The sequence below is a fragment of the Mastomys coucha genome, unplaced genomic scaffold (assembly GCF_008632895.1).
Source record: "Mastomys coucha isolate ucsf_1 unplaced genomic scaffold, UCSF_Mcou_1 pScaffold14, whole genome shotgun sequence".
In the NCBI taxonomy this organism is placed as follows: domain Eukaryota; kingdom Metazoa; phylum Chordata; class Mammalia; order Rodentia; family Muridae; genus Mastomys; species Mastomys coucha.
This window is the reverse complement of record NW_022196896.1, coordinates 73112583-73135776: the sequence shown is the minus strand read 5'-3', so window position 1 is coordinate 73135776 and position 23194 is coordinate 73112583. Positions and strand designations below refer to the sequence as shown.

General features: G+C 36.7%; 1 protein-coding gene across 1 annotated transcript in view; it reads left to right on the top strand.

The window, feature by feature from the left end:
• The window catches only part of Col5a2 (collagen type V alpha 2 chain), a 121123-nt gene that overhangs the window by 76241 nt on the left and 21688 nt on the right, over window positions 1-23194 (top strand). Inside the window, exons 12-32 of the mRNA XM_031367387.1 lie at window positions 365-418; window positions 3099-3152; window positions 4021-4074; window positions 4695-4739; window positions 5216-5269; window positions 6499-6543; window positions 8568-8621; window positions 11758-11856; window positions 12196-12240; window positions 12347-12445; window positions 12878-12931; window positions 13130-13237; window positions 14191-14244; window positions 14730-14828; window positions 15338-15391; window positions 16069-16167; window positions 16274-16327; window positions 16417-16470; window positions 17405-17458; window positions 18592-18645; window positions 22914-22958. Coding sequence (XP_031223247.1) covers window positions 365-418; window positions 3099-3152; window positions 4021-4074; window positions 4695-4739; window positions 5216-5269; window positions 6499-6543; window positions 8568-8621; window positions 11758-11856; window positions 12196-12240; window positions 12347-12445; window positions 12878-12931; window positions 13130-13237; window positions 14191-14244; window positions 14730-14828; window positions 15338-15391; window positions 16069-16167; window positions 16274-16327; window positions 16417-16470; window positions 17405-17458; window positions 18592-18645; window positions 22914-22958 — 1332 coding nt within the window. The remainder of the gene's footprint in view (window positions 1-364; window positions 419-3098; window positions 3153-4020; window positions 4075-4694; window positions 4740-5215; window positions 5270-6498; window positions 6544-8567; window positions 8622-11757; window positions 11857-12195; window positions 12241-12346; window positions 12446-12877; window positions 12932-13129; window positions 13238-14190; window positions 14245-14729; window positions 14829-15337; window positions 15392-16068; window positions 16168-16273; window positions 16328-16416; window positions 16471-17404; window positions 17459-18591; window positions 18646-22913; window positions 22959-23194) is intronic.

Genomic DNA, 23194 nt, shown 5'->3' with positions numbered 1-23194 from the left:
TTACTCTAAACATGTAACACATGTTTATTTTATTTTACTTTTCACAGTGCTGGAATCAAACATGGGGTATTGTTCATGATAGACAGGGTCTCCACCTTGAGCTGTGCCCCAGTCCTTTGCATGTAGTGTTCTGAAAGTGTCAGATTAGAATAGATTATTTTGCACCCATCTGTTCTCATTGATAACTTAAGCAGTAGGATTAAATGTTACCAGAGATAGAGCCTGGGTTCTGTTTTTACATGCAGCATAATTTGCTACAGATATTCAAAAATATGCTACAGATATTTCATCTGGAATTTGTCACGCAATTTCAGAGAATAATATTTAATTTCTCCATACCTCTCACCCCCTCTTTCCCATTAAGGGTGAACCTGGAAGAAATGGGAATACAGGTGAAGTGGGGTTCTCAGGATCACCCGTAAGTAATGATTATCATATCAGGATATTGCGACAGAGGTTAAAGAAAGTGAAACTTCCAGCTCATTGTACACACATGCATTAGATACTGGGTAAATGCAGACACGCAAGCGATATCCCATTTTGTCAACGTGCAAACTGTAGAGGGACATTTAGCCAGCATTACAGTGAATTCCGGTTCTCAGAATTGCATTGGCCCCAGATGAAAATCTTAGAGCCAAAACAATTGTGTCACGACTATAATACACATGAATACTCCCCAAACTCAAAATTTCCACTTTTATAAAGTATTTTAAAAGCCATCAACGTGACCTATTTACAACATCAGCACCTGAGTTTTGCTGAGCTCTAAATATTTTTATTGTATAGCAACTCATTTGTCTGAAATAATGACTTGGGTTTGTTGCCTTGTGTGTGTTTCTAATCAACTGGGGACTAAACTGTGGACAGGATGCTCCGTTGGCTGCTCCCCAAGTTCTAATATGTCCTGAAATCCTTTATTAATATCCTGGGCCCTAAAGTCTTAGGAAGAGATGCACTCATTGCCAGGATGTCTAACAGCTGTTTTATTCCCTCTCACTTCACCCAAGAAACCCATATCTGTGAACCATTTCCACCTAAATTCAAGATCTGGAACCTTGAACATTCCTCAAACCTGCCTGTTTGACTCTCATGTTGTTTTGTTTAGTTTCTTTTAGGGTGTGCTAGATTAGGATGGAAAAAATAATCTACAGAGGAAACAAAAATCATCCTCTATTTTGCCAACATGTGTAGTTTCTCTTACCCAACAGCCCCCCAGCTTAATCCAGTGCCTCTTCATTTTAGTTCCTATAATTTCCTAATGTTTCTAGGCTTGTTATAACCACCCAGTACTCTATGACCCTCTGTTTACTTTCTGGAAAGTGATGAGGTTCATTGCTGGGATTTTGTTTTAAGCAGAGGAATGTTGATCTTTAACTGGGATTTACAGGGCTCTAAGGATTATTTAGTTTTAGTTATGAAGCCAACCCCTCATCTTCCTGCTTTCTTTCCTTTGCTCCCCTGTCCGTCTGAGTATAAGTTCAGACAAAGGCATGAGGTTTAGCTACTAGGGCCGAGATGTCATTTTCGACCAATTCAGGCTAGGAACTCTGGTGACCTTCTGCATTCCTGCATGGACTCAGAGTGTGTACGTCCATGGGGAGGAAAACACTCTGCCAGCACAGCACAGATGCAAGCTCATTGAAACAGCATGCATCTGTGCTGTGATGACAGCCCTGGGTCAGCAGAATGAGAACGAGTCTTTATGAGTGTTAGAACATCTAGTTCATTTCCTTCTTATACTAAAGTATGTAATCGCATGGGAATTCCCCCCACACCATAAAAGCTGAAGTTAACTATTTTCTTGAAATAAACAGCTCAGTTATTCTCACATAGACTTGAATGAGTGTGCACTGAGTTGCTTGCTCATGGTGAAGAGAAATATATCTCAGCAAAAGAGAGGGTACTAGTCAAAAAAAAAAACAAAGCACAGAAACAAATAAAAAAAACTTTACGTGATTTCTTGATGTGAAAGATTTGTGTCAACAGAAAAATTAGTGGCATCTCCTCCCCTCTGAGAGACAATTAGTATACCTTTAAATGTCCTACTTTCAAAACACTAAAGAAATATTTGCCCTGCAAGAAGTCACAGAAAATATTGCTTTGATCATATCATATGATTTTTTATTGTGTTGTTTATTCATTCATCTAGTAAATAGTAAACAGAGACTATAGTGTGTGGAGTGGAAGGACTCTGCGGTATGTGTGAGTGCTGGGGTAAGAGAAGTTCCTCTGAAAAGATGGGTGGAAGTGATGAGGTTCTGAGGAATTAAATCTTTCCATCAGTCAATTGCCAAGTTAATGATTATTTATTGCATAAGGCTATGTGTTAGGGATCTTATTGATGATTAAAAATTATAGTTGAAATTTGACAGTGGTTTGTTAGCAGCAATGTGTACTATCTGGGTATAGATCCTTCCAGTGGTAGTAGTAATGGGAACTCAATGCAAAACTAAATTCATGCAGGCAAGAAAGAATATGTGTGTGTTTGAGTTTCTAGGGGCTTATCGTTAAAGAAAACTATGTGAAAAAAACCTTAAATTTTGTTCCAAAGTAGTTACACAACCAGGTTTCATTCATGGTTGCATTTCTATTCTTTGTTTTAATGTGCTTGAGTAGAAGAACAGAAAAGATTGAGTCAGAACACAAAGCCACCCTCACATTTCCTGACTTTTTTTGTTGGATATTTTAGCTCCTCATTTACTTTTAAGCAGTCATCACTTCCACAAAGCTTGTCTTGAACACTTACTATTTAAAAATTAGAATTATATTATACTACTCATCCTATGGCCATCGTTCAGACAACAATAAAAATAATTAAAATCCTTGGCTTACTATCTACAAGGACCTCTTCTATCACAGATGAAGCTCAATGGAAAGGAAACCCCTCCATACACACCTTTGTGTGTCATGCGTCCATGTCCAACAGTGTGTTTGTCTTTCTAGTTTTCATCACCCTAGTGACATTTTTTTATAGACAAAATCCTGCTCTTTCCTTTATTATGTTGGTGTATATGATGTGTCAGTTTTCTGCGGGGCAAAGGCATATTAAGTCATTTTTTTTTATTTGATCACAATGTGCCTATGTACCTTTCTCTCAGGGTGCTCGAGGCTTCCCTGGTGCTCCTGGTCTCCCTGGCCTGAAAGGTCACAGAGTAAGTTGTTTTATTTTCTGTTTTTACTGAGTGGGGCATGAGGATAATTCAATCAAAACATTTGCAATTCCTAGTGCCAATTGTCCTTCACTGCTTGCCATTGCAATGTTCTTCTACATTACTAAAATCATAATGGCACCCTAAATTTTCTTTAAATTTCATATGGTTTGGTAATGCTATACTGTGTTACATGAAATGATATGATGAGTGAAAAGAGTCTCTGATTTACAAGCTCAGGTAATAAATGGATGCAGTCAGTAAAAGAGACAATCGTTGTGCAGTGCAATGGGTGACATAATTAAAATGGTGACACTAGGTTAAAGGTCTAACAAAAAAGTTTTCTAAACTTAAGATAATGAATAAGTAACTATTAAATATACTGCTCATAAATATAATCTATCACCAGCCATCTGCTATGTATGTATCTATGTTGGATGTAGGTATTATCTCCCTATCTTCTATCAAATTGTATGTCTAAAACTAAGGCCAGTCAGGTATAATAAATGGGGTAGTCATTTTTTGAGTAATTGAAATTCCAAGAAGAATGTGTATTGCTGTACTAGTTATCAAGTAACATTTTTTGATGTCTTTTGGGGATTTTTTTCCAAGACAACCTCTACCCAAGCATGCATAAAAAAAGTATATAAATCTATAATCTGAGTATAATATTTTACAATATAGATCAAATTTCTAGGAAGTCATATTTTTGATGATCAAAATTTAGAAATATAGTAAGCAGTGATTATACTTGTGACACTTGTTTCCATGAGGCACTTTATGCAAATGTGCTTTTTGATTCTTTCTTCCTTTATGCTTTTTAAACTGATGAAAGCTAAAAATATTTATGAATTTATATTGTTCTTCTCAGGGACACAAAGGTCTTGAAGGCCCCAAAGGTGAAGTTGGAGCACCTGGTGCTAAGGTTTGTCCAACACAAAACTTGACTTATGGTACCAATTCAGTTGCTGTGAGCACTTTTTAAACAGGGGATAATATGGAGAGGGGAGGGAATCAAATAAATGGACATCCAAGTAAATAAAAAGTTTCCTGGTTACTTTATTCTATGCCAAGACCTCTAGCCCTTCTTTCTTCCCCCAAATGATTTGTTTATATAGTTAGAGAAAATAGCATAGATATATCAAGGAATTCTTAAGAGGAGAACATAATTATGAGGTACACACAAGGAAAAATGTTTTAAGATTTTATTTGTCAATTTGCTAAGACAATAATTTAGTGACTTTCAACAGTGTAAAATTTTACTTGAAATATGTTAGATGTGTATGTTCCCACTGACTAGAGATGAAAATTTATATCAATCTTTAAACCCCCAGTTTAGAGTTTATTTCTTTCTTTAGCAATTAAAGTTTCATTTAAATCTTAAGAAAAGATGGTAAAACAAATTCTGAAGTCTTCCCTTGAAAGCATATTTTTCAAATGTCCTTTTTTGAAACTGTGCCATCAAAATCATGCATGTATGGTCCAGCAGTTTGGTAATGATATTTAGATTTCTCATCCTGTGATGTATTCTCACCTCTGCTTTAGGGTGAAGCTGGCCCCACTGGTCCAATGGGTGCTATGGGCCCTCTGGTAAGTATTACATTCTTAATTTCTTTATTTTTAAAGTCTCAATAAGAAAATGATCAAATAAAAAGGTGTATGTTAGCTAGTAAATCACTCTGAAAAGTACCTGAGAGAAAAGCAACCAAAGCGAGTTGGATGTTCCATGTGAAAGTTTGCCCTTCCGGATATCACTGGTCTTCTTGGCTCTTCGATGCTCTTATTTTCAGTGCAGCAATCAAGGATGACTATTATCTATTTAGCTTCTTAAATCCAGGTTATGTGAAATCTATTTGTATCAGGGTTTGGTTCTCCTTAGACAAGCAGATGTCCACATCCAAATTCACTCCTTTCAATATTGCCTTTTACTGTAATCATATTATTTCATAGGTCTCTTATATTTTATTTATGCTATATCTAAATTGGATGAGGCAATGAACTGAAACCAGCCTAGAACTCGTATAGATACCTCAAGAGATTTCTTTTTCCTCCTACCTTATGTGTAGGGACCAAGAGGAATGCCAGGAGAGAGAGGAAGACTTGGGCCACAGGGTGCTCCTGTAAGTACACATGATCATGTATTTATTGAGAACTATGTTTAACTTTTCTTCAGTTATGTTTTACTGGATATGCTTTCTAAATGAGAACAAAGCAAGGCACATAAATTTATGGTGGGAATATTTTTATTTCGAAATAAACATAAACCTCAAAATACTAGCCAGCGTGCTGTGACATTCTGAAAGCTGTGTAGAGAATTTATAGAACATACTTCCCCTCAGGTTCAGCCACTATTATCCTTTTGGTCTGTTCTGCACTAAGCCTTCCCAAATACTCGAGATAGCTATTGTCTGCTTAGCCCCTTCCTTTACTCTCTATGCTGTCTCAGTTCACTATTGAAGACAACCACAGCGAGCCAAGGATTATCCCTCCTCCATTTAATGCCAACAGGCCACTGAGGAATCCAGATTAAATTGGCTAGTTCAGAGTCTGTTCTCTTGTAACACGTTTGACACCAGTGGACTTTGGGTCTTAGGTCAGTTTTCTTAGCTTGAATGCTGTGAGCTGTATATGAAAACTTGAAGGGAGTGCACTTAGAAAGTATATCAAATGAAAAAAATAAATGAATAAAGGAAGCAGACTTTGAAAGGAAAAGCTGGATGGTGTTCCAACTGTAACAGAGGCATCTGTAAACACCCAGTGAATTATCTGTCTCTGTAAACATGACCAAGGAAAGGGCAGAAGAGGGAAAGAACTGATACAATTTTAAAGGAGAGCATCAATTGCAGCCTTCAGCAGGTGTTATCCCACTGACTCAATGGACCCTGAGGGGGATCAGGGTGAACCCCTCAGAATCAATTTGAGCTTGTTTGTGACTCATGTATTATTTTGTTTGTTTTGCAAAAGCTCTTATTCTCAGAGTTACTCTGGTCAGTAAAAGGCCAAGATGCTCAAACTGTCATTGTACCTGAGTTTACCTGACACAGGGTCATACAGTTAAGTAAAGAGAATATTTTGATCTATTTTCTTTCTTAAATCTTGACTATTAAGTGGTTTTTGTTTGGTTGGTTTTCACTGATACAAGGATAAAAGTGTTTAATGCTACTTTATCTGCTTTTTAGAAATTCGTGCCTTTCTTGCCATTAGTTCAGCTTTAATATTTGTCAGTCAGCCTTAATATTTTTCTTCAATCTTTTCACTGGATACTGGGAAACCAGTGAATCATGAAAAAGCAATGTGAAAGATGCAATTCTCTATCTCTTTTTAAATTCTCTTTTTTTCTGTAAATTAGGGACAACGAGGTGCCCACGGTATGCCTGGAAAACCTGGGCCAATGGTGAGTTCTGTTATTTTTCAAAATAATTAATTAATCTATTTTTCATTTGTATATTTTTATTACTCATTTATTTATTTATTCATCCATTATTTTATTTGTTTTGAGTAGACATTTACAGAACACCATATATGTTCTACACACATGGATTGAAATCCTGATAAACACAATTCTTATTTTTGAAAACTGGATATATTAATTAATGTAAATGTGTAATACTATTCTTAATGCTGTTGTGTAGAGTGAATTTAAAATATAGGAACATAGAGGAGGATGTGCTTAAAACTGCAATAAATGAAGGGTATAAATAAAAGGATTAAAATTAATATCAACAAAACATTGAGTCATTGATATCTAAAAAGGGATAGGTGTAATTCCATCTATAGAATGAGTAAGTGAAAAAAATATGAGGAAATAATAAGGGTAAAATTAAATCATCAGGTAGGTACTAGGTCAGACAATTACATCTACTATGTTAAGGAATGCTTAATCTCTTTCATAACTCACTGAGAATTCATTCTGTAGCATTAAACAAAGGTATACAAGACCAGACAGCATCATTTGTTGATATTGTAGATGGATGAAGATGGTCAAGAAAGAGTGTGAATACCATTAACTTAATTCCATAAAGGAGCTGTAAATTTGAAAACTAAATCTATTATATTGGCAGTGACATCTCATTACATATTAGTGAGCTAAGAAAGGCCAATTACTCATTGTTTTTCTGGTTTAAGAAGTTTGGTACATGATGATATTTGATTAAAATTAGTGTACATCTGTGTTATGATTGCCACCATTTTATAGAAACTTTTGAATCTATATTCATCAAGAAAAAGATAGTTCTCTGATTTCATGAACTTATAACATGTCATTCACTGTTTTGCCTTATTTATAGTTCTATCAAATGTCTATTTTTCATCCCCCTTTTTCCATAGGTACTTTATGATCCTTTATGTCTTTGAGTATCTGAGCAGTTAATGAGAAAAAAGGGGATTTTCAGTGGATACAAATCTCTATTTATTGTGACAAGGACTCGTAAATTATAACCCTATAAGCAAAAGAAAACCAATTCTTTCTAATAGCTGAGTGATATAGTTTTTCTGATCTGTAAAGCAATTGATTTATATATGGTTTTTAAAAATTGCATCATTTTTACTGGTTCTTTAGTTCTATAGCAGTGCTATCTTGGTTTTCAAGAAAGTGTCATGTTCCATTAACAGTTAAGATGTTTTTTTTTCATAAAATATACCTAATAGAATAGATTTGTGAGTAAGTAGCCTATAGAGATTTTTTTTGGAAAGAATAAAAGTTAATTCAAGCAGCTGCACAAGATAAATTGTGCTAATATTACAAAACCTCATTAAGATGAGATAGGAAGGACAGAGGGAGATTTTTGATCACATGGGCCAATTTTAAAGTTTGGGATTTTTTTCCATCTATTCCCAAAGACAAATAGTAATACATTATTCAAACTTTTTGGCCCCAAGTATTTTTCTTCCCCCTGTTTCCCATAAAAATGAAATGAAATTTAGGACAAAATGAGTATACTTTGAAAGAATTATAATAATCACAACTCATGGAATCCAAGTGTATGCTATGATTAGCTCTATATCCCCAAAGCCATCCCTTTTCAACTGTTTTACATGGATAACAGAGTTGCCCATACTTTTCCAAACATTGAAAGTCAAAAATAACACATGCTAGTACCTTATCCAGATGGGTGTGAGCTGCCATGTGTGTACTGGGAACTAAACTCAAATCTTCTGCAAAAGCAGCAAGTGATTTTTTTTTCCTGCAGCACCATCTCTTCAGCCTTGGTAATTCAACTGTTATGGTTGATACAATTTGAGAACTACTTTAGGACAGTGTTGGGTGATGTTTGGAATATAATCACATTGTTTTTTATTATGTAAAGATTGTTCTGTGTCTGTTAAAATACAGATTATTTTCTCTCAAAGAATAGAAAAACAGCATACTTGTATGTTGATTAAAAATATGTGATTACTTTACGGTTTTCCCACACTTAGGGTCCCCTTGGGATACCTGGCTCTTCTGGTTTTCCAGGAAATCCTGGAATGAAGGTAAGTTCATGACAGTACTTGATAAGTGAAGGGCATTTCAGTAGTTGAAGAGTGTGGGAGTTATTCTTAACAAGAAAAGATCCTAGAGTAGTAGGTCCTTAAGCAAGGAAAATTAAAAAGACACGGGGAAAAATGAAAGCTGTTGTATGATGTGCCATTAAAGGAAAGCTACTTAAGGCTGTGTAATTGGACTCAAATGACAGACTTTTGAAACGGCTGTAAGGAAGACCATCTTTGAACCGGGTGAATACTCTGTTCTTGGATAGAATGTAGAAAGCAATCAATAGCAGACTGTTTTAAGCAATGGGAAGTTAAATTAGATCTTGCCAAAAAAAAGGGTTGCTTTGTCATAATATGCTGGCCATTATTCTGCCCCTCCCTGACCAAGGCCTTAAAGATGTGAGCAGGAAGAACAATTGGATTTCCATGTGAGAATGGATTAAATTATTCAGTGGGAATTGTATTCTGTCACAATTTGTTCTGTCAAGTTCTTCAGGAGTCAAAGGTTATAGTAGCAGGACATTAAGAGTATACTAGCTAAATCACAAATAAATTCAAAACACCAATTCTAAGTTGTGAGCCACTGGATTTAATTTCTCCTTACTGGAGTAGCAGTACATTTCTTCATCTTGAAAAAGAGATTTCCTTACAAGATTCAGCTTACCAATATGACTGCGTATATGGCCCACCAGGTACTTCTCTGTGCCTTAAGACAGAAGTGCTCACTGACAGGAGCCTGATGTAGCTATCTCCTGAGAGGCTCTGCCAGAGGCTGACAAATACAGAGGCAGATGCTTGCACCCAAGAATTGGACTGAGGACTGGGTCCCCAAAAGGACTGAAAGAGTTGAAATGGTTTGCAACCCCACAGGAAAAACAATAGTATCAACTAACCAGACCCCCACCCCCACTCGAGGTCCCGAGGACTAAGCTTCTAACCAAGAAATACACAAGGAGGGACCCATTGCTCAAGCCGCATATGTAGCAGAGGATGTCTTTGTGGAACAATCAATGGGAAGAGAGGCTCTTGGTCCTGTGAAGGCTTGATGCCCTAGTGTAGAGGAATTCAAGGACAGGGAAGCAGGGAGTGAGTGGGTGGGGGAACACCCTCATAGAAGCAGAGGAAGGGGGAAGCTATAGGGGGTTTGGAGGAGGGGGAACAGGGAAAGGGGATAACATTTGAAACGTAAATAAGGAAAATATCCAATAAAAAATTGAAAGAAACAAAAAAGATTAAATGTGGTTATCTGTATAAATCCTTAATATAAAGGTGGTGGTGGTGAATCCAGCCAACATAGTGTAGGTTCATGCTTCTTGTTAGTAGCTGTACTCAGACGGAATTTGAATTTAGAAATGGAAGGAAGCTGCCATTTTAACTATTCTTTGAATTGTGAGGATTATTTTGTCAAACTTTCCAGGTTGGACACTTTAAACTGAAGTCTTAAATCATTTCAGCAACTGGTTCCTTCTTTCAGTGAAAACCAATTTGTTCCTTTAGGTCTCTGATCCCTCTGAAGCCCATATTCCTGTTCTTCCTCTCCTTCCTCCTCCTCCTCCTCTTCCTTCTCTGTTTACTCATCCTCCTTTTTCTATTCTTATTTCTCTTACATAACACTTGCTGTTCTTCCTCCACCTTCTCCTCTTCTTTTTTCTGATACTGGGGTTCAAACCTATGGCCACCCACATTTAAGCAGGTATTGACTGTTACTTTACACCCCAGCAATGAAGTTCAAATTTTATTTATTAGATACATATAGATACATAATCTTGACACAACCTCCCTCCATGCCCTAATTAAAATATACAGCATTCTTTAACACTTCTATTGAGCCTTCACATGTTCTGACTGAGTGCTGGCTAGGAATAGAAGAAAAAGATACTGAGCCTTGGCCTATGAATTATCAGATAAAGGTTTGTCTTCATTCTGCCTGTAGTTGGACATTAGTTCAAATTCTCTAGTGACTTACATAACTAATTATTTGTGATACTGCCTGGTACCCCTGTGCATTTGGCTGTGGCATCCTTCTTAATAAAACTTCATGTGTACATGAAGTTGTGTATATCTCAGAATTTACTTCACTGTCTCTTTATATCCTTACTGTCACATCATAAAATCCCTGGGTATTTGGTTATAGCAGTTTCTCTAAGATTGTACCATAGTTTCTGGATATCTATGGATCAGCTTTCACTTCCAGTCATTTGCATTTCTGAGAAGAATGGAAGGATGGAAGGAATTTAACATGTTTTGTTACTATAGACTCTTAAAGCTTGCAATTTAAGTTTTCTCTGTTCTTCTGAGATTGGATACATGTAGATACATATTATGCAGGATGAAACACAGGAGCTAAACTTGAATTCCAGAAAAATACAGGAAATGTGTGTGGTACAAATTTGTCTCAAAAAATTACACAGAAGAAACGCATCCTAAGTCTGTTTATATGAATGACAGTTAAGTGAATATGGTACATTTGGCTTTCTGTCTGGATGAGCATCTTGCACTGAAGTGAAGGTTGCCATGGCCTTCCACTCCACTATTATTGCTGTCATGTTAACATCCTTTAGTTTCTAGGAGAGAAAGAGTTGTTTATTTGTTAAGACATTCACTTTTCACTTTTATGTTGCCAGAAGCCACCAAGTGTATTAGCCACTTCAAAACCATGTGTTTTCCATCTTATTGAATAAACATTTCTTTGAAGGTCAATAAGTGAACTTTTAATAAGTCAAAGCATGTCCTGTACTCTGGAAAATAACTATATATATATTATATTTTATTAAAGATATTATATAATTACATATTATATATATTATATAGAAAGGAAAAAAATTCTTGTCTCTAAATGATAGTGTGAAATTTCACATGTATTTTTATGGTGAGTTTAACCCATTCAAGGAGTTAGTGGGCTGGTAACGAATTTTAGCTATAAAATGGTATTGGATTGAGGTCATGTTTGGAAATCTTCTGTTGCCTTCTGTGCCAGCTTTGATTGTGCAGTTTCTGGTTGCACTTCAAATGCCCAGCCCTTAGTAGTAGCTTCAGGTACTTAGATTGAAAATGACAAGCTCCAAATATGCAATCACCTTTACACCACAATACCAGTGTTCTATCTAAGTTAACATTTTCTTTTCCATTCCTTTAGGGAGAAGCAGGTCCTACTGGAGCCCGAGGCCCTGAAGGTCCTCAGGGGCAGAGAGGTGAAACTGGCCCACCTGGTCCTGCTGGCTCTCACGGTCTTCCTGTAAGTGCCTGACATACCTAAGAGCTAGCCCAGAAAAATGCTTCTTTATAACAGTCTCAGAAAAATTAGCTTACTTATAATATAATCAGTCTGAGTTATTAACATTTAGGAAAAAATACCTTGCATGTCAATATAGCCTGCTTTTTCTATCTTATGGAAAAGTTACTCACAAAAAGTATTGCTATAATTATGTAATCATATATAAATTATATGTATACATAAATACATAATAATGAAAATGTTATCTTTGCAATTTCCCTGCCTGTTCTTAGGTAATCTGAATACTAGATGTGTCAGATGTAGCTTAATATCTCAAAATGTGTTTCATGTACTTTCTAGGGTGCAGTGGGGACTGACGGTACACCAGGCGCCAAAGGCCCCACTGTAAGTACTTAAGTCCGATGATTTTCAAAGGGATGCAGTCCTTGGCTTTAGATTGTCAATGAGGTCTATGCTCATCAGCTCATCATGTCATCCTTGCCATTGGTAGGGCTCTGCAGGAACCTCTGGCCCTCCTGGTTTGCCAGGGCCCCCTGGGTCTCCTGGCCCTCAGGGCAGTACTGGGCCTCAGGGAATCCGAGGACAACCGGTAATATCTGTTTAATTATGGCTTAAATATTCTCAGATTTTAGTGTGTAATTCCATCATTTTACCACTTCCCCTTCCCCTTCCCCTTTCCTTCCTCAAATCCTACTCTATACCCCTTCTTGTTCTCTTTCAAATTTATGGCCTCCTTTTCCATTAATATTTTACACAAATATATATGAGTATGCATGCTGGGCATGGAAGAGCTTGCTTCTAATCCTAGGGCTTGGGAGGTGGGGACAGGCACACAGGTGCCCATTCACTACCACACAAGTCCTCTTACTCCACATCAACATGCACACATGCACAAAATTTATTGCATTTTATTTTAGTACTAATTTAGTATAGACTCAGCAGCCTATTTACTGTACTTGATTAGAACTGGATGAACTGGCTAAATTCCTCACTTCTTTCAACTAATGATATTTTCTTTTAGGGTGATCCAGGAGTTCCAGGTTTCAAAGGAGAAGCTGGCCCAAAGGGAGAACCAGTAAGCCTTAATTATTTTAATGATAAAAATATAAATACCTAGAGGTGTAGTGCTGACATTTTCATGTATTTAAAAATAGGTCTGGAATACGATAATTAACATTATTTAAATTGTTTCCTGACTTCATTAGATGAGTTTCCTGACTTTTACTTACTGAATAACTGACTCTTCCTGGGACCTGTCCTTCTGTTCTAATAGGGGCCACATGGTATTCAGGGTCCCATTGGTCCACCTGGCGAAGAAGGCAAAAGAGGTCCTCGAGGTGACCCAGGCACAGTTGGTCCTCCAGGACCAATGGGAGAAAGGGTAAATGTGAATAATAAAATCATTGTTTGTCTCCTCTCCTGTCCATGTGTTTTGGGAAGTAACATGAGAGAAATTGTGAGTAGAAAGGAAAGATAAAGCAAGAAAGAGATAGGTGATGCAGATGCAGATGTGTTTATCTCAATATAAAAAGAGCCAAGTGTCTATTTAAGCTTCACTCATTGATTCAGCAAATATTTACTGACTGATTAGGGTAAGCCAGCTCGAGCTTTAAGTGCTTGGGATACATCAGTGAAGAAGAAACTTGTGGTCCTAATCCTCATGTGGGTTTTACGTTACTGGGGCAATAAACAGTGAAACACATTTTAGTAAGTACCCTGTACAGTGTTAACTAATTGGTGACAGTGGGGATGGATGGAGATCAGTGGTAAGTTCTAGATTAGGTGGTAGGAGACAAGGGAGTATCAGAAGACAGCAGGGAGGTGGAGTCTTAGGGAGAAGCCTGCTGGGGAGCCTGGCAGATAGAACAATTTTCAGCAGAGAGGGCAAGAGGGAATTTGACAGTTTTAAAGAGTAGGAAAGGATGGGGTAGGTTGGGTCTAAGAAAGTGGACATGAAGGGACAATGCTGATTTCATGTTTTTATAGTCTCAGTGAAAGCCAAAGTCTTCTACAGGATGAGAGGAAACGTGCTGTTGTGGGCCCTGTGATCACAGTAGACAGTGATTGTGATTCTTGTCTCTCTACGTTAGACGTTTATGTATTGATTTTACAATTAATTTTAGAGGATCTCATTTCAAAGATTTGGTTCACTACTCATGTTTGTCAAACTTTTAAATGATTTTTCTAGTAAGATTATTTCCTTTATGTTTGCCTTTTGCTGTGTTAACTTGATCAGAGCTCTGGAAATCTGATAATCCCAGAAATAAAACCTTTGACTAGGTACAAGCCCCAATGATAAACAACATCTTAAAATGGCATTTTGGTCCATTGTAGGGTGCTCCTGGCAATCGTGGTTTTCCAGGGTCTGATGGTTTACCTGGACCAAAGGTAAGATCATATCAAAGCTGACATTTCCAGATTGGGGATGTGTCCCTGGCCCATATGAGTCCATTCCATATGGATGTAGAAGCAGGTATTGGGCCTAACCCCAAAACTATCTTGTCTATTTTTTCTGCTTTTTTTAGCATTAGGAAGTCCTGGAAGATAATGATAATTTGAATAATATGAGGCATCTCTTCCAGTTCACTCCTGAGAGCACAAGGTTGTCATGCTTTAGTTTGGATGAAATTTAAAATCTAAAATTCTTTCCTCATTGGAGTGAGGCTGAAATTTCAGCTTTCTTTCCTTAATGGTGAATAAGACAATTTTCATACAGGATGCAGATTAGAACAAAATATTCAGTGACATTGTTTTCAAATACATCTTTGTCATATCGTTAACAAAAATTGCATTTTGGTATGTATTTGGAAAATATGAATTTAACCTCTTTTTGCTTTGTTTCAATTTTGTCCTGCCTGTCTTTTTTGGAACAGGGTGCTCAGGGAGAGCGTGGTCCTGTAGGTTCTTCAGGGCCTAAAGGAGGCCAGGGAGACCCAGGACGTCCAGGCGAACCTGGGCTTCCAGGTGCTCGGGTAAGAAGCCTATAGATATGCGCTATGGTGACACCCAAGTACTTCCATAGATACGCTATGGTGACACCCAAGTACTTCCATAGATACGCTATGGTGACACCCAAGTACTTCCATAGATACGCTATGGTGACACCCAAGTACTTCCATAGTTATGTTTCATTTCCTGTTTTTATATCTAGCTTGTTTTAAAACATGTAGCCTTGATTTCATAGTTATGAATGGATGCATTATTTTAAAAATGCTGGTATGCTATTTTTGACATCTACGTAAAATGCAGTAATTTTTAAAAAGACATTTTTTCAAAGGAGTATATACAAACGACCTTGCCACTTGTTATCTGTTTATAAAAATGTCATTAAAGTTTTTATTGGAATTGCGAAATTGCTCTTCTGTTTAGGTTTTTCCAATAAAATATTGTTTTTTGTTTTGTTTTGTTTTGTTTTTCTGTCTAAAGTCTTTACTTCAACTGCTGTTTAGCAACAGAACTAACAGTTGATTTTCCTTGTCAGGGCCTGACAGGAAATCCTGGTGTTCAAGGTCCGGAAGGAAAACTTGGGCCTTTGGTAAGAAATTTAAATAATTTTATAACTTTTAACATTTTCCCATAGATGTGTAAGTATATTTATTTATCCTGTGGATCATGATCATGATTACATGTTTTAAGTACCAGCTAGTAAGAATTTCTTAGTATCTTTGGATTTTCAAATTGAACAAAATGTATGTTATATTTTCTTGATTGAATGTTTGAAATTGAAATTTCTTTAGTGAAAGAGTTGAATTAATGTATTTAAATACTGTTAAAATATGCTTAATAATTTTCTGTTTCCCTGATTGTGTTCCACTTTTACATGTTTAGAAATAAATTTGTTGTCAGCTTAAGTATTTGAATCTTTTTAAAAAATGTAGTTGTGAAATGGGAATTTTTAATGCTCAAGACCACAAAACAGAGTAAATAAAAGAAGGAAAGGCCTGCCCCTTAATATGAGAGGGCTAGGAGATGATGTGAATGAGACTTATGGATGGACCAAATTAGAACTTCTGTTCTAAATGCTCAAAGTACCTCAGGACTTTGTAGGAAAATAACAATTAGCTTTTCTCATTCACTAAGAGATAAACATAAGGAGATTAGTGTTTCCGTTAAAATGACTTCTATTGTTAGGAAAGACTGGCAACAATGTGGGTAGAGTAGTGCTTAGAAACAGTTCATACTAAACTTACCAGCCTGCTGTCAACCTTGCAGGGTGCTCCTGGGGAAGATGGCCGACCAGGTCCTCCAGGCTCCATTGGTATCAGAGGGCAGCCTGGAAGCATGGGTCTTCCAGGCCCCAAAGGTAGCAGTGTGAGTACAATGAACAACGTTTAATAGCTCACTGGAATCAGTTGTTGGAGGCCAAGGTCTATTTCTGAATTAAATGAATTTAGAATACTGTTTATTTATTCTTTAGGGTGACCTTGGAAAACCAGGAGAAGCAGGGAATGCTGGTGTGCCTGGGCAAAGGGTAGGCAATCATTTTCTGGTATTGAATAAAAAGGATATAAAACCGTATAAAATCTGATGGCCTCACCTAAAATGCCCATGTGATCCTAGGGGGCTCCTGGAAAAGATGGAGAAGTTGGTCCTTCAGGCCCCGTGGGACCTCCGGTATGTGACTTTCTTTCATTTGAATATTACATTTCTCATTGTTTCTCCAAAATTACTCATAAGTAAGTTTCAGGGAAATGGAATGAGGATATAAGAGATTGAAGATCAATTTCAGTTTTTATTTTATTTTATTTCTCTAAAGTACTGCACTCTATTTTCTATATAAAAAGACTGATCTAGTTTTAAACTTTGAAGTGGTATATAGTGACAAAGGCTGCCCTATTATCTTTGTATATCACAGTTGAAGAAGAACAATAGATAAATTAAGAAAAATAGCATTTGAAATATTTATAACCTATTTTATTAAAATGTATAAATGCAGATTATACTTACATTTTGATAATTTATCTTATAAAAATGTATTTAAATTTCCTGGGTTTGAAAAGGTAAAAAGAAATGATGTTCATCTTTTGATGTTACATTTTTATTCTCAGATTTTTTAAATTGTTTATCAAAGATATTTTCACATATTTAGCTTCCATGGACTCAGTTTAAGTAGCCTATCAAATGTTAACATTGCTTTCTTTAATCATCCTATTTTGAAATTATGAATGAATTATGATGAATAGAAATAAACATCAGTAGAAATACAACCTTTTAAATTGGATATAGGAAATAATACATTTCCAATATTTCATTTATGGTTGGTTCTAGACCTTCTATGTTTGAACTAAGACCACCACCACCACCACCAACAAAAACATCAACAACAAACTATGCTGTAATTTCTTCACTGGCTTTTTAAATGAAATTTTCTCATTTTTAAGAAGGTCCCATAATGGCACTTGGTGATTTTTAATACTACTTTATTATCTGGATAATATGTAAAGTGGGTGGTTGTAAGAAATGCAAAATGATGAGTGGACCTAGTTCATAGAAACAGGAAGTAGACATAAAGTCTGGTGGGACTCACGCTTTTCTTTCTTTTGCTTAGGGCCTAGCTGGAGACAGAGGGGAGCAGGGGCCTCCAGGCCCTACTGGCTTTCAGGTATGTACTAAATTAAGTTTTCACTTACTCTGTGAGTGGCTTTTTAAAATACCTTTTTGTTGTTTTTTAATAATACAGGAAGGAGCCGGTTGTCAATGCTCACACCTGCATGTCTACCAGTTGGGAGACTGAGTTGCAGGGTTGGGGGTGGCTGTGAGCATACAGCCAGCCTGTGCTACATTATTAAATTCCAGACAGGGCTAGAATATAGAGTGAGACGCTGTATATATGAGTATGTATGTATATATACATGCACGTGATAGAATGTTTGAATAGGCAAGGTTCTTTAAGTTTCAAAATAGACATCTTTGATAATATAGATGGCTGTATTTAACCAAACATTATTGTTCAAAGATAAGGAATGTCCTGTCTCAAAAAAAAAAAAAAAAAAAAAAAAAACAGTTCAACAAAAAGCTGGTAAGAAATTCACAATATGTGCTGCAGAAATGGCTCAGCTGTTAAGAGCACTGACTGCTTTTCCAGAGGTCCTGAGTTCAATTCCCAGCAATCACATGGTGGCTAAAAACCATCTGTAATAAGATCTGATGCCCACTTCTGGTATGTCTGAAGACAGCTACAGTGTACTCATATACATTAATTAATTGATTGATTGATTGATTGATTAAAAAGCAAATTTACAATATAAAATGTTTCCAATATCTCAATAAGGTTTATTAAACTTAAGCTTATCTGGTTTTACTGGTACATTCACTAAAACTTCTTGTTGAATAAATGATCACAGATGCTTCCATAAAGTATATGTTATTTAAAGGCATAAAAATTAGTTTATGGAAACCTCACGCCTTTTTCTAGTAATGTTCTAGCATGTTCAAACATTATGCTAGAGCCATAGCAGACTGTATGAGCATGAAGAACCTATTATATTCTTATCTTAATTTTTAAGTGGTATAGAAAATAAGAATCTAGCTTTATAACTTGACAATCTCCAGTGCTTTATAATAGATGGCTTTCTTAATATACTTGGACAATATTTTCCATAATTTTTGCTTAAGATGTTCATGCATTGTATTTTGCATGAAAAAAATAATGAAGTATAAATGTAAAGTATTTGGTGTTGGTAACTGATTAAACTTTCTGTGAATCACTGGTTATATTTGTCACTATTGCTTTAGGGACTTCCTGGGCCTCCAGGGCCACCGGGAGAAGGCGGAAAGGCTGGTGATCAAGTAAGTTTTTAAATAATATCAGAAGTATAAATTGATGGACTACAACATCATCTTTTAAGAGTGAAACTATAGGTTTTTCTGTTAAGCAGTTCAAGGGACTGAGATATTAAGCAACTTCCCCAAAGTCACACAGCTCATACCATCTGAACCAAGCACACATGCTTTCTGTGTTCACAACTCACATATTTTCTATAGTCGCCACTCACTTGCATGCTTCTTATGTTCACAACTCACATGCTTCATATGTTCACAATTCATGTGGTTCCTGTGTTCATAACTCACATGCTTCATGTTTACACCTCTCATACTTCCTATGTTTACAACTCACAATTTTCCTATGTATCTGATGCTATACAGTTTTACTGAATGATTCACAGTCTGGAATTGATATAAATACTTTACTTGCATAGAGCTTTGCTTTTTTATCTTTGATGGATTAACATATTTATGACCATTTCTTAAACATTTGTTAAACATTCTTTGTGCTTGGCTCTGTTATGCAGTGGACCTCCTTAGCCGAGCAAACTGGACATGGGTTATGTGGTTCTGTACTTCCAAAAATAGGAGAGAGGGGAGGAGGTGATCAGAGAGAGAGAGACAGAGAGGATATAGGAAAATAGTATAATACTTGCACTATCCAAATGCTACAGCAGGGAAGATGCTGTGTGTGTAGAAATCATGGTATAGGAAGACTTTCCAAAAGTAATATAAAGTCTAAAGGATATAGATGACAAAGTTGGAAAAATGCTACAGAAAATGGGAATGGCAAGTGCAAATGCTTGCTGAGTGTTTTAAAGGCACTGAAAATACAGTGTTGGAAGTGTGGAGCGCGGTCTAAAGTGGTAGAGATGAGGCTGGAGGTTTGAATTAGGGACCAGATTGGAGGGAATCCTAAATTGGGGTTCATTTGTTCATTCTTAGAGTAGAGAAAAACTGGCAAAGTTCATTTAAGCAGGGATTTCTGCCTCCAGGTTTGGGTTTTAAAACTATCATGCTATAGCGAGAATGATTTACTTCTGAAGAAAAGTCTGGAAGAAGACTTGATAAAGTTATCATTTTTAAAATTCTTCTCTCACAGCACATCCTGTCCATACCCTCCTCTCCCTCCACTCCTCCCAGTTCTTCTTCTCACCTCTCCTCTCCTGGAGATCTACTCCTGCATTTCCACTCAAGACAGGAGCAGGCCTCCCAGTGATATCAGCAGAACATGGCATAACAAGCTACAAAACTAGGCACAAACCCTCATAGCAAGGCTGGGCAAGACAACCTGGTAGGAGGGAAAGGGTTCCAAGACAGGGAAAAGAGTCAGAGACACTGCCACTCCCAAGGTGTGGAATCCTACAAGAACACCAAATTTGCAGGCACAGCATGTGTGCAGAGGGCCTAGCACAGACCTGCGCAGGCTTCTTGTTTTCCATTTCCACCTCTTTGAGCTCCTATGAGCCCTGCTTAGTTGATTCTGTGAGCCATGTTTCTGGTGTCCTTAATCCTTCTGATTCTTAAAATCCCTGATCCCTTTCTTCTAACAGGGTTCTCCAAGGTTTATTTTTTTTAATTTTATTTTATTCATTTTTATTAGATATTTTCTTTATTTAGATTTCAAATGTTATCCCTTTTCCTGGTTTCCCCTCTGAAAACCCCCTATCCCATCCTCTCTCCCACTGTTTACCAACCCACTCACGCCCACTTCCCTGTCCTGGCATTCCCCTACACTGGGGTATCAAGCCTTCTCAGGACCAAGAATCTCTTCTCCCACTGACGTCCATCCTACAAGGCCATCCTCAGCTACATACACAGCTGGAGCCATGGGTCCCTCCATGTGTACTCTTCGTTTGGTGGTTTAGTCTCTGGGAGCTCTGGGGGTACTAGTTAGTTCATATTGTTGTTTCTCCTATGGGTTGTGAGATCCTTCAGCCCCTTCGGTCCTTTCTCTAACTCCTCCATTGGGGACCTTGCGCTCAGTCCAATGGTTGGATGAGAGCATCCTCCTCTGTATTTGTCAGGCACTGTCAAAGCCTCTCAGATGACAGGTATATCGGGCTCAAGCAAGCACTTGTTGGTATCCACAATACTGTCAGAGACTGGTTACTGTATGTGGTATGGATCCCTAGGTGGGGCAGTCTCTGGATGGTTTTTCCTTCAGTCTCTGCTCCATACTTTTTCTCTGTATCTCCTCCCATGGGTATTTTGTTCCACCTTCTAAGAAGAACCAAAATATTCATAGTTTGGTCTTCCTTCTTCTTGAGTTTCGTATAGTCTGTGAATTGTAACTTGGGTATTCCAAGCTTCTGGGCTAATATCCACTTACCAGTGAGTGTATACCATGTGTGTTCTTTTGTGACTGAGTTACCTCACTCAAGATGACATTTTCTAGTTCCATCCATTTGCCTGAGAATTTCTTGAATTTATTGTTTTTAAAAGCTGAGTGGTATTTCATTGTGTAAATGTACCACATTTTCTGTATCCATTCCTTTGTTGAGGGGCATCTGGGTTCTTTTCAGTTTTCATTGTAATATCCATCAAAATTCCAAACAATTCTTCACAGAGATAGAAAGAGCAATTCTCAAATTCGTTTAGAATAACAAAACACCCAGGATAGCGAAAACTATTCTCAACAATAAAAGAACTGGGGAATCCTCATCCTGGACCTTAAGCTGTACTACAGAGCAATAGTGATTAAAAACTGCAATGTGTTGGTACAATGACTGGCAGATAAATCAATGCAATAGAATTGAAGACCCAGAAATGAACCCACATACCTACAGTAACTTGATCTTTGACAAAGGAGCTAAAACCATCCAGTGGGAAAAAGACAGCATTTTCAACAAATGGTGCTGGTTCAATTGGTAGTTAGCATGCAAAAGAATGCAAATCGATCCATTTTTATCTCCTTGTACAAAGCTCAAGTCCAAGTGGTTCAAGGACCTTCACATAAAACAAGATTCACTGAAACTAATAGAAAAGAAAGTGGGGGAGAGCCTTGAGCACATGGGCACAGGAGAAAAGTTCCTGAACAGAACATCAGTAGCTTATGATCTCAGATCAAGAATTGACAAATGAGACCTTATAAAATTGCAAAGCTTCTGTAAGGCAACTGCCAATAGTTTACCAACCCTACATCTGATAGAGGGCTAATATCCAATATATACAAAGAACTCAAGAAGTTAGACTCCAGAGAATAAGTAACCCTATTAAAAATGGGGTACAGAGATAAACAGAGAATTTTCAACTGAGGAACATCAAATGGCTGAGAAGCACCTAAAGAAATGTACAACAACCTTAGTCATCAGGGAAATGCAAATCAAACAACTCTGAGATTCAACCTCAGACCAGTCAGAATGGCTAGGATAAAAAACTCAGGTGACAGCAGATACTGGTGAGTATGTGGAGAAAATGGAACACTCCTCCAATTTTGGTGGGATTGCAAGCTGGCACAACTACTCCGGAAATTAGTTTGACAGTTCTTCAGAAAAGTGGACATAGTACTACCTGAGGACTCAGCTATTCCACTCCTGGGCGTATACCCAGATGATGCTCCAACATGTAATAAGGACTCATTCTCCACTATGTTCATAGCTGCCTTATTTATAATAGCCAGAAGCTGGAAAGAACCCAGATGTTTCTCCAAGGTTATTAAAAGAAGAAGTTTTGAAATACCATTACCACAATTTTGATCTTACAATTCCTAGTGGAATGTAGTGTAGTGTTTATACATATATATATATATATATATATATATATATATATATATATATATATATATATATATGTAGTGTTTTGAATATATAAATAAATTGTGTTTATTTGGAATATGTATTCCAAACACAATTTATTTACTAAATTTAATATAACTGAAATTGACAAGTTAAAATAGCTGGTTCTTATTTCTTTTGTATGTTATTATCTTACTATTTAAATACTTTCTGATAATTTGTATTTAAAAAGACACTAAACTGTTCTATTGTCCCTGAAAAAATATAATATTCTAATTTTGCATAAGAATATTCTACACATTCTAATTGCTCTCCAAAATTAAACATTTAGGCATAATAAAACATTTAGGCATAATATGAATCATTGCAGAAAATATGGTGTTTAACATTGATCTCTCTCAATTATAATCATATATGTATTTTTAATTCTTTAATATTTATTTTAATGGTACACTACAGAAAATGTAACGTTTGACCTGGAAATATTTCCAATAATACAAGATCTAGATCAATGTTTATCTTCTGTTTTGTTTTGCTTTTTCCAAAATTGTCTAGGGTGTTCCTGGAGAGCCTGGAGCAGTTGGCCCATTAGGACCTCGGGTAGGTATTTTCTTTTGTGTGATTCATTTTGTTTCCAACTGGCTACAGAATAAAATGAAACCTTTTATCTTAAAAAGTGTTGAATTTTAAGTATTAAATTATTCTACTACTTGAAAAATACCTTATCTTGTGAACATAGATGATCTTTAATTCCAGTTAATTTCTTAGCACTGTATCAGGAAACCTGAGGTATTAGAATGGTTCTACTAGTAAAATTTCACCAGTAGAAAACATTC